This window comes from Ursus maritimus, unplaced genomic scaffold, assembly GCF_017311325.1.
Source record: "Ursus maritimus isolate PB19 unplaced genomic scaffold, ASM1731132v1 scaffold_24, whole genome shotgun sequence".
Taxonomy (NCBI): domain Eukaryota; kingdom Metazoa; phylum Chordata; class Mammalia; order Carnivora; family Ursidae; genus Ursus; species Ursus maritimus.
The window spans coordinates 7,736,329-7,751,578 of record NW_024424897.1 but is presented as its reverse complement, the minus strand read 5'-3'; the positions used below and the strand labels follow the sequence as shown (position 1 = coordinate 7,751,578).

Genomic DNA, 15,250 nt, shown 5'->3' with positions numbered 1-15,250 from the left:
GAAGGTCACATTCACAGGTCCTGGGGCTTAGGACTCGGACATCTTTTGTGGTGACACAGTTCATCCTGTCACAATGATCTTGAAAGTCCCATAGCCTCACTTCTGCTGTAGTCCTGTGCCCTTCCCACCCAACATCGGCTGCCCCTTTGGATGGAGGGGTGTCAGAGTTACGTTATAAGAAGAGCACATGAGACGGGAAATCTGTTGCAATCATTTGGGGAAGATTTGATCTGCCACAGCAAAGCTTACTATATATATGGATATAGATATGTATATATAGGGGCACCTGGGTGGCTCAGTCGTTAAGCGTCTGCCTTTGGCTCAGGGCGTGATCCCGGCGTTCTGGGATCGAGCCCCGCATCAGGCTCCTCCGCTGGGAGCCTGCTTCTCCCTCTCCCACTCTCCCTGCTTGTGTTCCCTCTCTCGCTGGCTGTCTCTGTCAAATAAATAAATAAAATCTTTAAAAAAAGATATGTATATATAGTTGCTAACATTTAGGCATAGGGAGATTCACATAAAATTGGGGTTTCAGGTTCTTGAAGAATAAGAAAAGCCTAGAACACGGTGCTCTCACCCCCCCTCACCCCTTCCCAGTGGCAGCAGTTAGGGAGAGCTGCCTTTCAGGAGGCAGCGGCCTCTGCAGCTGACCCACTTCCTGAGCTCCCTTCTCTGAGGTTCAGTGTCAGTTGTCACTTGTCACTGCATCGCTGTCTGTCCCTTACACTCAACTGGCTTCTCTCCTGTATGGCCTTGTTGCTGGCTCCGGGGGCAGCGGAGGGTGTCCCGCCCCCTGGTCCAGGCTGTGCAGAGGAGGCTCCCTGGGGCAGGACCCCAGGAACTCCCCCTCAGGTGAAGTCGTGGGTGTCATGACAGAAACAACTCCACCCCCACCCCCACCCCAAAAGCCGACAGAGGGCTGCAGAAAGGAGCCGGCCTCTGATTCAGGGCCCAGTGTATGCAGGACGGGTCTAGGCAGGAGGACAAGGCTGGACAAGCACAGACAGCAGGCTGATTACAGAGGGCAGGGTGAGGAGAGTGGGGAGGTGAGCTGGAAAACTGCAAACAGATGCGGTCACAGTCCCCCGGCCCCGCCCCCACGGGTCGGCCCCGCCCTCGCCGATTTCCTTCCAAGAAATGACGTGAGGGCCACTTCTGAGGTGGCTTCTCTGACTTCCCGCCATTCCCATCCGTTTTCTAGAGCCCGCTGGATCTTCCCTGCTATTGGCCAAATCCCTTTACAACACATGCCACGAAAGTAAACAATCCAAGATTGCCAGCTGCAGTTCAGTGTCATCCTGGGAGCCTTGAACTTGAGCGATAATTTTCTCTGCAGAAGAGGCGATGGATGGGAAGCAGTCCCTCCCTGGGAGTCAGGGGAGAGGCTCTAGCGCCGGGTCTCAGGCAGGAGCTCTCTGCAAGCTGGAACCCGTGCTGTTTTGGCTGGGGCAGTCCCCAGGCATGCAGGGTACCCCAGGGGGCCCTGGACCTGTCACTTCAGGCAGGTTACTTGGCCTCTCTGTGTTTCAGTTCCCGCTTCTGTGAGACAGAATGGGTTAACTTATGCAAAGTGGTCAGCAAAGTGTTGGGCCAAGCGTGAGCTCTTGTTCGCATGCAGCCATGTCCTTGACCACATCCGGGTGTCTTCCATCTAGTGATGTCTTGTTGGGTCCTAGCAGAAGTTGGGCAATGTGGAGCCTTGCTTTCGTGAGGGTGTGCAATGTCTCTGTGTACCAGGCACTGTGCCAGACCCAAACAAGCAGGTATGTCCTGCCACTCCCTCTGCGCTTACCAGCAAGGGCCACAGAGGGAGAGAGGGGCCCCTCCTCCCCCTCCCTGAGTTCTGGTCACCGGCATCTGTGATTAATATTTTGCAGCTTGGTGGCGGGTGAGGGTTTTTCCTGACCTCAGGGAATGACTGTTATTTGGCTCCTACTAAGAGGTGGAAACAATTTAAGAAGGGGGGGTTGGGAGAAACAGGAAAACAAGCATCCCTAGTTGCCAATTTAATTCAGGGCGGGCTGGTGCTGTTCTACAGAAAGTTAAGGCAGCTGGGGGCGGGAGCGGAAGGCTGGCCTGAGGCCTGGGAGGTGCCGGGTCCTGGGACGCTGCCAGCCTGCGCAGGTCCGTCGAACCTAAAGCCTCCAAGAGAAAAGACACGCACTGGAGCTCCAAGGAGAGCCGATGACGCACTCCCCAGGGCTGCCGTGACAAAATACTGTAGACCGGGGTGGGGGAGACCAACACAATTCTACTGTCTCCAGTCCTGGTGGCTGGAAGTCCAAACTCAAGGTGTCCACAGGACCACGCTCGCTCTGAAGGTTCTAGGAGAGGCCCCTTCCTGGCCTCCTCCTACTTCGGGTGGCTCTTGCAGTCCTTGGCGTTCCTTGGCTTGTCGATGCGCCACTCTCATCTCTGTGTTCACATGGCCTTTCCCACGTGTGTGTCTCTCCGTGTCCTCTCCTCTTCTTATAAGGACGCCAGTCGTTGGATTTAGGGCCCACCCTACTCCAGTATGACCTCATCTGAAATAATTGTATCTGCAAAGACCCTCCTTCCAAATAAGGTCACGTTCGGAGGTTCCAGGTGGACCTGGATTTCAGGGGGACACGAGTCAACCTACTACAGTCCCCTCGACTCCCTTATCTGGGGGTCACACCGTAGAGGTTCTAGCAAACGTGGACTTGACCGGAAGCCACTTTAGAACAGGGGTCAGCAAACTCCACTTGTTTTTATATGACCCACGCGCTAAGAACGATTTTTAAATTTTTTAAATGATTCGGAAAAAATGAAAACCAGAGTGATATTGCAGTACACGTGAGAATTACAGAAAATCCTAATTTCAGTGTCCCTAAATAAAACTTGATGGGGACACAGCTACCCATTCATGTATGTATGTATCGTCTTTGGCTGCTTCCTGGCTGGACAGGGACCACGTGGCCCAAAAAGCCCGAAATATTTACCACCTGGCCCTTTAGGGAAAATTTTTGTCCACCCCTGTGAACATCGCTATCCTGAAACGATGTTTCCTGCCTGGTCTGAGCCCATCCAGAATGTGGAGGCTTCCCCAAGCATCCAGGTCGAGCAGGGTCTGACCCCTGGCTGGAGGCTGCTTGGTAGTTAAGGGGTGGGGGTTGGGGGGGGAGAGGGAGTCATGCACAGTGAAGCCAGGCAGGCTTCGGGTCCTGTTCTGGCTCTTGGACTTACCTGACTTTCCACGTCTGAGTGTCCTTCTCTGGTAAATGGGCAGGATGCGAATTCCTGCATCATGGGGCCGCTCTGAGGACTAACAAAGTGCAGAAAGGGGCCTTCAGCACAGTGCCGGGTGTGGCATGTGGTCAGCAAAAGTCAGCTGCTGTCATTGTCCTGCTGCCCCAGCTGGTGTGGGAGATTGCAGCCAGCTGAAAGTCAAAGACCTTTTAAATTCTCGAATCCGCCAGAAAATCCCACCTCTTCTGGCTGAAGCTCCCAGCAGGCGTATTTGGGTCTAGTTCCACTCTTCATCAACGTCGAGGAGAGAGTAAGAGAACTGGGTGGAAGACTGGAAATTTCCACGGGGATATCAGCCTCAGAAGACACACAAGTGCTGCTGTGGACCCACCAGCCCCCATGTGGCCTTCTTGTCCACCTCGCTCTGGGCCCCCCGGGAGACCCACCCGCATGGACGGTATCCCAGAGCCCTCTGATTTCCCACTGAATTGGGATCCTAAGGAGCCCAGACAGGAGGCTGGAGAACGGAGGGAGGGCCAGGCCCAGGTTGGGAGATGGCCCGTCTCTAGCTCCGGACCGGCCCCTGTGTGGCATCTCTCTCTCCACCCAGCCTCCTCTGTCTGTAGGGTCCAGTAGCCTCCGCTTCCGTCTGCCTCTGCAGGCCTGGGTGGGTCACGGTACCAGGTGTCCTTAACTTTGGGCCCCGTGGCGCTCCTCGAGCTCCTCAGCGCTTTACTGCAACTTTGCGACATTTCCCTCAAATGGTCCTAATTCGAGTGTGCTGTTGGTTTCCAGCATGACGGGTACACTCTGAAAGGCAGGCTTCACTCTCCTCCCAGGGACGCCCCCCTCCACCCAACGTCTAAGATTCAGGAGTTTTCTATTGATGCGATTTCCAGCTAGGAGGAGTCTGGAGGCAGGTAGAACACGGTTTGTGAAGGGATTGGACGTCGGGACAGATTGAGCCAGAATTGTGCCTAAAGCCAGAAGCTCTTGGATGATTCCACACGAGTGTCATTCTATCCGTGAACAATATCAGTGATCTCTTACATACAGCTTACAAGTTATGTTCCCATGTAATCTTACTTCTAATACCCACACACCTTCCAGGGAGGGAGATAGAGCCGTTTCTGGCATCGCCCACATTTTGGAAATGGACCTGAGCTTCCAAAAGTTTTGTATGAGTATCTGCATCTGGTCTGGAGTTGGGATTTAAGCCAGGTGGCCGACGCAGCAAATAAAAATAGAGGATGCCCAGTTAACTTTGAAGTTCAGATCGCAACAAATAATGTTGCATGGGTTAAACATATCCCATGGAAATGCGGGGTCGTGTTCTATCCAGCGGCCCTACGCCATGTCACAAACCCGGTCAGTCTGGGGGAGCGGGAGTGGAGATGGGGGTGGGGAAAGCCCTATCCAAGGAGGATGTGTTTCTTGTCTCTTAGGCAACTGTTAGCAAGACCTGTTCCATCAGAACGGTCTGGGCAGAGCAGTGTCCTCCAGACATCAGTGCGTGTGTCCCAGAACCACGGTCCGGAAAGCTGGACAGAGGACAGCACAGACCTTCAAGAGTCAGGACATAGGGTCTGAGACAAGAGCGATGAGCTTCCCCTGAATCTGGGGTCATCGTACCCCACCCCGGCTGCAGTGGAACTGAGCGAGGAACTCAGGTCTGCTGAACTCGTTCTCTCTTTGGTTGACCTCCCCAGTCCAAAGTGTTCTCCCAGTTAGTCACTCTGGGAGCTTTAAGGAAAGGAAGTCCACTGGATTCTGAGAGGCTTTTCCTGATGTTTTCCAGGTGAGGTTACCTGGAAAGAAGTACTGGGTATAATCCGAGGAGTACTATGTATAATCCAAACCTTCTAGAACATGCCCTCCCACCATGTCTCCTTGGCTTTGGAAAGCACCTTCCCTTCCCTCCTCCCTTCCTTCTTAGCAGATTGACTTGTCTCATTTTGGGGGGGTAGACAGTGTTTTTGGTAATGCAGCTGGAGGCAGCCCAAGTCCACACTCTCCAGCTGCAGTGAGGGGAGGAGCCAGTCTGGGATTAGAAAGGAGTAAGGAAGAATTTTGGAATTAGAGATTACAATGAGAGGTCTCCTGGGTCTAGAACAAACATGCCACCCGAAGGACATGCCTTTGGGTGTTCAAAACCCTTCCTTTCAAATCCCATTATTTTCTTTGATCCTTTCATCGATCAAATTGCTGGTAGATTGCTTGTTTCCCTTGAGAAAACTAAGAGGCACTTAGTTTGCCAGTGTCTGTTCTAGTACCAGAGCCCAGTCTTCTGACTCCAGTCCCTAGAATGCCTTCTGGGTTATGACCCTTCACCCCAACATCCTCAAATCAGTTGGAGTGGAGTTGCATCTGGGGGGGGTTGGGCTCCAAATTATGTGTAAGATAAAGACTAGGTGTAGTCCAAATTACACCTGGAAACCCCTAATCCCCTTGAAAATTGGTCCTAAAGTTCGGGAAGCATGGTTTGTACTGTCATATACATGGAAACCCTCTGCTCTGGCTTCTGCTTAGCCAACCAGCCTTCTTATTGATTCCCCATGTGTTCTCTGCAACACGAAGATGCCCATAGTCCCCTGAATCCTGAAGGCTAATGACGAGCTGCTTTCTGTGATGCCTGTATATTTCTGCTACTACTGAACCAAATTGTATGTTTATAAAGATTCAATTATCACTGTTCCCAAACTTGTTTTTGCCAGTTGTACTTTTTATAGTACTCACATAATTTAATTAAATATGATGTCATGGATAAGAGTGCCAACGAATAGTTATTTCTTTGAAAACTCCACTGAATGCTTTGATAAAAGAAAGTGGCAAANGTGTGTTGTTTTAGTTGTGGACAAGCACTGTAGAAAAAGGAGGGAAATAATAATAAAATCTAGGATTCTGCTGTATCAACCCACAGTTTCTACCAGAGATTCTCTGGTAGAATCAGAATCAGAGATTCTCCGAAGTTGCCCGTGTGCTTTGAGTGCAGCGGTTTGCCCTGAGTTCCCGTCTCTCTCTCTCTTTCTCTTTTTTAAAGATTATATTTATTTGACAGAGAGAAAGAGAGCAAGCACACAAGCAGGGAGAGCAGCAGAGGGAGAGAAGCAGACTCCCTGCTGAGCAAGGAGCCTGATGTGGGGCTTGATCCCAGGACCCCAGATCGTGACCTGAGTCCAAGGGAAATGCTTAACCGACTGAGCCACCCAGGCACCCCATGACTTCCCATCTCTCACAGATCTATGAATTGTCACTTCTTCGGTTTGCTTGGATTTCCACTGGTGAGAAAGTCGCGGTGACTTCCATGCCCCCTACACGTGGAACTGGACACTGCACGTCCTCGATCCATAATTTCTCTGTATTTTTGCTTTATTTTAAAGAAATTGACTAGAATTCACTGATGATCCATGATATGGGATTTATGTAAGAAAAGCAACGAAGAACTGCGTCTATGGAGCCCATTCTTGAGAAAAGAAAGATGCTACGGCCCAACACGAACAGATTGCTGAATGAATTTACATTTGTGTTTTAAGAAAAAATAGCGTGGCAGGGTGTGTATATGTAGATTTTAAATTCCCTGCTTTGTTTGGATTAGTGGAACAGCCTCCGTAGGAATGTCTGATGTGCGTTACAGTCGACTCCGTAAAGGAAGTGTGCTTCTCGAGTGGCCTTCCATGAACTGTTCACATCATTTGTCCTTCGCTCCCTTTCTATTCGGATCTGACTGTACGTGGGAGAAATGTGGCATCGTGTAATACCATTGTACTCCTAAACTCAGCCATTCAAGCCCTCGCTCTCCCCCCGGGGGGGACTAACTAGGTTCGTTCCACCAAGCAACCCCGTGGCTCTTGCTGCACCATTAGGGTCTGCACTGCTGGCTTGGCAGGAGTGAAGATGAACACGGGCAAGGAATGTGCCTTAAAATATCCCAGACGCAGCGCACGTCTCTAGAGCCAGAGTGCTTTAGTACAAACCCTGGCTTTTCCCATTCTCAAGGGCAAGCCACTTTAAATTCTCCCTGATCCCGTTTCCCTCCTGAAGGCGTTGTCACAGGACTCCCCGAGTTAATCAATGTAAAGTGGTAAGAACAGCGTCTGGCCGAGGGTGAACGGCACACAGGTATTAGCTATCATTATGAATCATTGCCATTTTGCCTCTAATTTGTTGTAAGCTGAGGGGCTCTTATCCTAAAAGCGTAAAATAAATAAAATAGCGCACTTCATTTGAAGGCATGGATGTCCACTCACCTATGAATTAAGAAGGCAAGTAAGTGGGACCCTTGTCGCTGCAAAAACACAGCCTGGCTAACAATGGATGCTGGAGGAGAAGATTGCTTCAGCATGATACGAGGGTAGCAGTCCCCACTTATCTTCCAGGGAGGAGAATAAATGTAGATTCAGAACTTCAAAAAAAAAAAGTTTATTTATAAAATACTGACAAGTTTGACAGGCCATGGGACATCTCGTGGTATATATTTCAAATCAATTTCTTTCTTACCTTTCATTTAAAAAATAAACCCGCTAACAAGCTATATGACATATAGATATATATTTTTTTCTTACAGATAGACACCTGCCACAATGAATACTCTCCCCATAATTTTTCATTATATCTTTTAAATCAAAAAATAAAGATTTGTGTTGGTTTTTGTTTTTGGAGTCTATGTGTGTAAAGAAAGGTAACACATTTGAATGCTTTTGGTTATTCTCACGGAAACAAAGAGAAGGGGGGTGGTCCCAAGAGAGGGCATCTGTGCTCCAGGTGGTGGCCAGGTTTGCCACCGGGCAGGACCATACAGAGGCACTCGGATCGGGCGGCTGCTGCTCGGGGTGGGGGGAGGGGGTCCCTCCCTTCCTGTCCCCTGGCCCCTCACACCATGTGCACCATGGGAAGGTGAGGGGAGCCCCTGCCCAGAGTGGGCTCTGGGAGGCTCTGGCACCTTTAGAAACTCTGCCCAGGGAGGTGTGGGCAGAGACAGAAGGCCTCGAGGCAGCGGTGCTCTGGGCAGGGCAGCCAGAAGTGTCCTTGTTTCTTCTGAGTCACGGCAGTGTCAGGTGAGGGGACGGGACAGGCAGCCTGGGTTTGCAAGCTCCCTGGGGCCCTGGGAGAAAAGTGCTTCTGGAACCAGAGCCGCTTTTTGGTTCGTCTTGGCAGTCTGGGTGCCGAGCCGCTGTGCACACTGGAGGCGTGGCCGCGAGGGGGAAGGGCAGCGCTGGGGTGCCAGGCGCGGGTTGCCAGGGGCCACACCAGATTTCCCCAGGGCAGGATGGGAGCAGAGCCAAAGGACACGGAGGCATCCTGCTGTGAACCTGCTTCAGGTGGTCCCGCAGACAGGGGCTCCGGCATCATCGGCCCAGGAAACCCAAGGTCAGGGAGGTTCCCTGTTTCCCATGGGCAGTGCCCGGCACATCCTTCTAATGCGGCCGGGGGTCTGGCTGGGGGGTCGGGAGCCTCCACTGCCCCAGCAGATATGTAAACGAGGGCAGAGGTGTCCTCTAAGGAATCTAGAGCTCCACGGCTGGAGACCTGGGCTTCCAGATGCGGCTGGGGCGGCAGGGAGACATTTCGGGAGGGTGGATGCGGATTAAGGGCTGGACTTTCACCTTGGGCCCCGCCTGCCTTCCGGCTTGCGCAGTGTCCTCGCCCCTGAGACAACAGATCCCAGCTGCCTTCCGGTGGGAGGGGACCCTGGCTGCCCGGGCCTCCCAGGGGACAGACAGCTCCGGCCATCAGAAGGAATCGCATGCCTCTTGGCGAACACACACCCGGATGTGTGTTCTGTGCATACGTGCATGTGCGTGAGCCCAGGCGTGCATGGGCACCGTGCCCAGTGCGCATGGGTGTGTCAGCGTGGGTGTCGAGGAGCGTGTGGGGAGGGGCAGGGTGCACATCTCAGTGCCCCAGGCGATCCATGAAAGGCAAAGGAAATCTGGCCTCGCGTGCAGTGCACACACGTGCGCACACACGGCTTCACTAGTCCGGCGTCCCCCTCCCCTGCCACACCCAGAGCCCTCCCTGCGCTGGGCTCAATTCATTCCCCAATGCAAACTGGGAACTTCCATAAATGGCTAACACACAGCAGATAAGGAGAAGGATGAGGCTGTTAAAAAAAGATGAGATGAGAAGGAGGAAGAAGCAGATCACACGCCGGCAGACGTGCTACCATGGAGACACCAGCTGTGCACCGGGCAGAACTTGGGCCTGTGGCCTCATGGCCGGGGCCAGTGCGCTTCCGTCCCTAGAGCCCCTTGCGGAGAAGCCGATGTCTGGGCCCTGGTGGCAGAGACCTCTGCCAGCACTCCCAAGGGGCTGAGGACGTGGGGAGGTGTGCCCATCCCTCAGGCCCCTGACCCAGCTCCCACCCCCCTCAGCTGAAGCGGCCTGTGGGGCTGGGTGCACATGCTACTTTCCTTGGCTTGCTCCCCAACGCCCCCCCAAGCCTCCCCTAACTGTTGCCCTCACCTTGAGATGGGGCCTGTGTGCGGCAACCCCAGAGAGCCCTGTGCCACGAAGGGGGTCCCACGATGAACTGAACAGGTCCCTGCAGGGCCCTCTCCTCTCCCGGAGGTGGCCATCCACCCAAACTTGGGGAGGGATGGGTGGCTGGGCTGGCCAGGGGCACTCGGGGAATTCGACCCTCAATCCCTACATCAGGGGGCTGAAGGGAAGGTTCAGGCCTCCACAAGTGGCTTTTTTTAAAGAACATTCCTTGGAGCAGATTGTGTTTGTAAAAGCCTTGCTTCCCGCCAGCTGTTCTGCTCCTTGGTCCCATCTGACCTGCCTGGCTGTCCACCTCAGGGTCTGTGTCCAGTTTGGACGGAGCCCTCCTTGCTCCGAGCCCTGGCGAGCGAGGCTGAGCAGAGCCGGGGAACACATGACTGCGGGGTTGGGTCTTTGACTCTTTGTAAACCGGGTGCTGGGCCGACCGGGTAAGTTCTGGGAGCTCTGGCTTCTAGACCAGGGGCTTGGCCCACCCCTCTGGGCTTGGCGGGGGTGGGGGGCATGTTTTAGGCGTGGATCAGTCTGGGTTGAGAGGGAGAGGGACCACACACCTGGGAGTGAATGTCCCGTTTGGCTAGGACCCAAAGGGATTTGTCTTGGAGAGGATCTCTAGACCTTTCTCCTTGCAAGTGCATGGGGGACCTGTGTGTGTGTCTCAGGAGGAAGGGGTCTCTCCAGGCACAGGGGTGTGCCTGCCCAGATGGCCATCCCTCACCCTGCCTAGCTCCCCAGTCCTGTGCTCACTCAACTTCCTTGTCTAGGCAGCTTCCTTTCAGGAGGGAAGAAGGAGAGAAGGCAGACTTCTTATGCTCTGATTTCGGGCCTTAGGGCCCAGTTATCCCAGTGGTACCTGGCCAGTTCCTGCACCTCTGCCCCCGGGGTTCACGTCTCCTGGTCTGTGCTCGGGAAAGTGATTTCAAGTAAAGCCATGGCTGGGCTCAGCGGTGCTGTGGGGGCCTCGCCCCGCCTCCCCAGGGCCCCTGCCTTGGATTCACCATAGAAAGAGTGTGTAAGAACAAAGAGCTAGCTAGGCAGACTCTCACCCCTTCCTTATTTTCCTTTTTCTAGATAAACCACATGCTTGGTGGAGACGTTGAGCCAGGGAGGGGACAGTGGAGTGTGAAGAGCAGGCCAGGGGGCCGGGCCATCCGTCCGTCCAAGGCCTGCCGGTGATGCACGGGGAGCGGTGAGCGGGTGCAAAGGAGGTGATCTTTGCCCCCCAGGGATGCTCAGCCTTGCACACCAGCCTTGCACATCTGCAGCCAGCAGTGGGCCCAGGGCCCCAGCACACGTGGAAGGGGCAGCCATCGGGCTTCCAGAAGCTTCTCGTCCCCTCAGCACGCTGCCTTACAGCTCTCTAGGCCTCAGCTTTCTCGCTGCCCCCCACCTCTCTCAGGCCCGGCCACTGCAGCCCTGACTCTTTGCACAGTCCGCAAAGGGAGCAGTGGACCCCACAATCTGGAGCCGACCAACCGTAGGCCACACCCGGCCTCCCTCATGGCTTCCTTCTCCTCCTCAACACCGGCTTTGCTGGCCCTGGAATCTCTGGAAAAATAAACTCAGGAGGTGAAAAGTTGACTTGGTTTCTTGGTGTTTTTGTTTTCTGGCAGGCAGTGCGGGGAGGGGCGGATGGGGAGTTTGGTGCCGTTCCTTTTCTTCCTTTTCCCCCTTCCGACGTCACACAAACGAGGAAAATCCTGCTATCGGAGCCCGGGAGCCGGGGGTGAGGCTGCTGGGGGGGCGGTAGAGGGTGCTCTGCTGACTCGGGGGGTTCGGGGGGTTCTGGGGCGTTGGGGTCCGACTGGCCTTGGGCCGGAAGAGGCTGCCCTGCTGGGCGCTGCTGCTGTTGGCCCCGGTGGCGTGGTCCGGCTCGCCCGAGTCGCTCTCCGTGTAGCTGTACGCCGGGGCCCGCGAGATCCCCTTCTGCTGCCGCCGCCACGAGTTGTAGTACGTGGGGTCGCTGATGTAGTGGTTGACGAAGGAGTGGGCCTTCTGGTGGGTCGGGTCGGCCTCGTACTCACTGTCGCTTCCCTGCGAGGACAGAGAATCGGAGAGTCAGGGGCCCCGAGGGGCCAGGTCAGCGTGCTCAGGGCTGGAAGGCAGCAGGTGCCCGGGTCTGAACCTCCCGAGCCCTAGACGGGGGCCACTGCCTACCCCCTCACGGCCAAGGGGGCCTGGCGCCCGGTCGTGCCCACCTCCCGGCCTTCGGAGCAGATCGTGGGGATGAAGTGTCTGCCGTGGGGCTGGCATACGGCCTGCAGGCCCCTGACGTGAATCCGAACTCAGAAGGCCTGAGTTCTAATCCTTTTTTTTTTTAATTGAGGGGAAATTCATAGAATATAAAGTTAACCGTTTTAGAGCTAAGGGGCAGCGGCTTTTAGTCCACCCACAATGTTGTGCAGCCACCGCTCTGGGTGGTTCCAGAACCGTTCCATCAGCCTGTACGCACCGGCGGTCATTCCCCGTTCCTCCCCCGCCCCCACTGCGGTGACCCCCGACCCGCTTTTATGTCTGTGGGTCTACGTACTCTGGGCATTTCATACGGTATGTGGCTTGGGGGTCTGGCTTCTTTCACTTAGCATAATGTTTTCGAGAGTGAGTTCATCCTGCCTTTCCATCTGCTGTATTTCTGATGCTCTGACATCGGGGGGGGGGGGGCTTGCCCACTCTGGAGAGGCGATGGGCTCCCGGGGCCGGTCGATCAATCCTCGCAGCTCGCGATGCCTTTTCCTGTCACACTGCCTCACTCTCCCCTGTCCCTCGTCACTCCAGGGCCAGCTACCAGACGACTAGGGACAGCCCCTCTACCCCAGAGCCCACTGAGTTTATTCGAGCGAGCCCAAGCCTGCCCCCACAATGAAGGCTCCTGCCCACGTGTCCCTCCTGCTCCCTCTGCCTCCTGGGGACCCTGGTGCTTCCCTGACATGGCCCTGCATGGGGTGGTGTGTCCCCTCTTCTCGGGAACTGAATAATTCGATTTTTCAAGGGCAGTCATACCCGGATGGTAACAAAAACCTACATTTTGGAACAGACATTCATGCGTGATACACTGAGTTCCAACCTTAGCCTAACCTCTGACTGACGGCGTGACTGGGGACGAAGCCAGGGCCAGACCTGCCGTGGCTCCTGGCACCGAACGGAGGCTGGTGCCCACCCACGTGTGATCCATAAGACGAGCATGAGAAAAATATCAACAGAAGGTCCGAACTTCACACGATGACGGCCCTGTGGCTTTCCCCCCTAAACGCAAAATATTAAATTATTCCTAAAACTGTCGCTTCTTCGGTGTCCCACCATTGCTGTGTCTGCCTAGGGGGGGATCAGCAGGAGACGAGAGTCAGGCTGGGCTGGGAAGGAAAACAGCACTCGCTCACTCGCGCGTTGGTTCGGATCTGAATTGTGGAGCTAAAAATACCGTGCGCCCCTCCCCCACACCCTGCGCCCAGCACTGTTTTGAGAACCAAGAAGAGGACAGATGGAACACCCTTAGAATGCTCTGGAAGAGACATGCTCTGATTTGAGTGAACAGGACGCTCTCAGGGAAACGCAGCTCCGAAGGCCTCACTCAGGTTACCACGTCCCGGCCCGAATACGCAGAGGCAGTAAATTTGATCAACCTACTTCGGATAAAAACCGCAGCAAGAAAACCCAGTGAGCCCAATGCGAACGCGTTTGGGATGATCAACTGTGTCCTGCTTGACAGGGACAGCAAGCGGAGAGCTGCTGACCTTGCTGCAAGGGGTCTGAGCTACGGGGAGTGCAAGGTGCACCTGCCCTCGGGAGCCCGAAGTCCAGTAGGGCACCAGCCCCTCTGGAGAAAGCTACAAGGTGGAGAATTCCAGCTGCCAGCTGGGGGAGCAGGCCCTCTGCCAGGGGGTCGGAGCCTTAGTGACCTTCCACACCTCCGTGTTGTGGCTGCGACCGCTCTGTGGGTACTGAGAACACCAGTGCGGAGAGGGTGAGGTTCACCCCGAGACACGAAGAGCGGGGGGCCTCGGATCTGCCTGATTTTCCAAAGCCCACACATGCTCTGAATGACCCCCTCCTGTCTGGAGATGGACTGAGAGAGCCCTTCTACCCTCCCGGCGGGGACTACATACTCCCTCCTCCATCTGCAAATTTCTGTTGTCTGACACCCCCCCCTCCGCCTCACCCCTCCACAGTCCTGGCTGCTCTCCTTACCACCACCCTGCACCCCCTCCCAGGACCTCAGTCCTCTTGGCAGCAGAACTGGCTGCCAGAGACAATGGAAAGTCCCTCGCTCTCCCCATGACGCAGAACAGCACAATGTGAGCCCCTTTCTTTGCCTACTGCCCAGCTGCCGGCCCAGGAGGGAACAAAGGGGCCCGTACAGACAGGAGCTCCATATGCCAAGAGTGGGGAGGGGGCTGAGAGCTGGGCACCTGATGCCTGGGGCAGCGCGGTGGCGGCCCAGGGGCAGGAGAAATCTGAGCAGGTTGTGGTAGATGCCATGAGGCAGGGGGCTGGCGGGGGTGGGGGGACTGGTCCAGGAGCAGCGAGGGTCTTTAAGTGTGGGGGGTGGGAGAGGGCCACCCCACAGTTCTGCCTATGGGTTGGGTCTTTCCAGACGGGCCTCCCCACCAACTGGCCTGATCAGTTGCTAGCATCGTTGCTGGCGGTTCTAGAACTTCGGCCAGGCCCACAAGGGAGTCCCCGTCCCCATGGCCCCATCCCAGAGTGAGTAAGTATCTAGGAGGTGACTGTGGTGTGGCCAAGTTCAGATTCTGTCGCTTGCTAGCTAGGTTAAGTTTGGACCCATCACCTGGCCTCTCCCAGCCTCAGTATCTCTGTCTGTAAAATGGGTAGATGCCTGCAGTTCATGGGGTGAAAAAGGCCTGGAAGCCCCCCAGGAGGGGTCAGAAGGAGCCGGGGTCAGGGAGGGTGGCTCAGTGTTCAGGCGGCTGGGAAAGGGGAAGAATGTTCACCTCCTGCCCCCCAAAATAAAGCATCACTAGAGTGGGGATGGGCTTCTCTGACCCCCTGGGGGGCCCAGACCCCAAAGCCCATTCATGTGCATCATCACGATCTGACGGCTACCAACTGCTGAGCACCTACTATGTGCGGGACCCCATGGGGCGGCATTCCTGATGGGCACGGAAAAGCCACGGAAGCAAGAGCTGGGAGCCCACGGAGGCAGAGCTGCAGCGGGAGGAGCAGGGGGTTAGAGGTGGGCCTGCCCCACCCCCAGCTCTCCCAAGCCCGAGGCAGGGGGGCTCTGCCTCCACCTCCTTGAACATCTGTTTCTTTTCTGCATGGGGGTGGGGTGAGAAGGGAAGAAAGCCGGCGAGGGGGGACCCGGGGCGCCCATTCCTGCTTTCAACTCTCACGCGGGCCTCGGTAATTGAATGCAGCTTCCCAGTAACCGACCCAGCACAAAGGGGACCTTTCATGGGCAGTCCCGCCAGGCCGCCAGGCAATCAGGCCACTGCTCCAGCTCCGGGCCTCTTAACAGCTCCTCAAAGCCACTCACTCAGCAATTACCCGGCCTGGGAAGGAGAGCAGGGAGGGGGCCAGTGGGAGG

The 15,250-nt window shown here is 55.3% G+C and overlaps 1 protein-coding gene across 1 annotated transcript in view; it reads right to left on the bottom strand.

Moving 5' to 3' along the window:
* Window positions 1-10,741: 10,741 nt before the first annotated feature.
* SDK2 (sidekick cell adhesion molecule 2) overlaps window positions 10,742-15,250 on the bottom strand; it is a 137,315-nt gene continuing 132,806 nt past the window's right edge. The window contains exon 45 of the mRNA XM_040641205.1: window positions 10,742-11,739. Within this exon, the coding sequence (XP_040497139.1) occupies window positions 11,386-11,739 (354 nt within the window). The 3' untranslated portion in view covers window positions 10,742-11,385. The remainder of the gene's footprint in view (window positions 11,740-15,250) is intronic.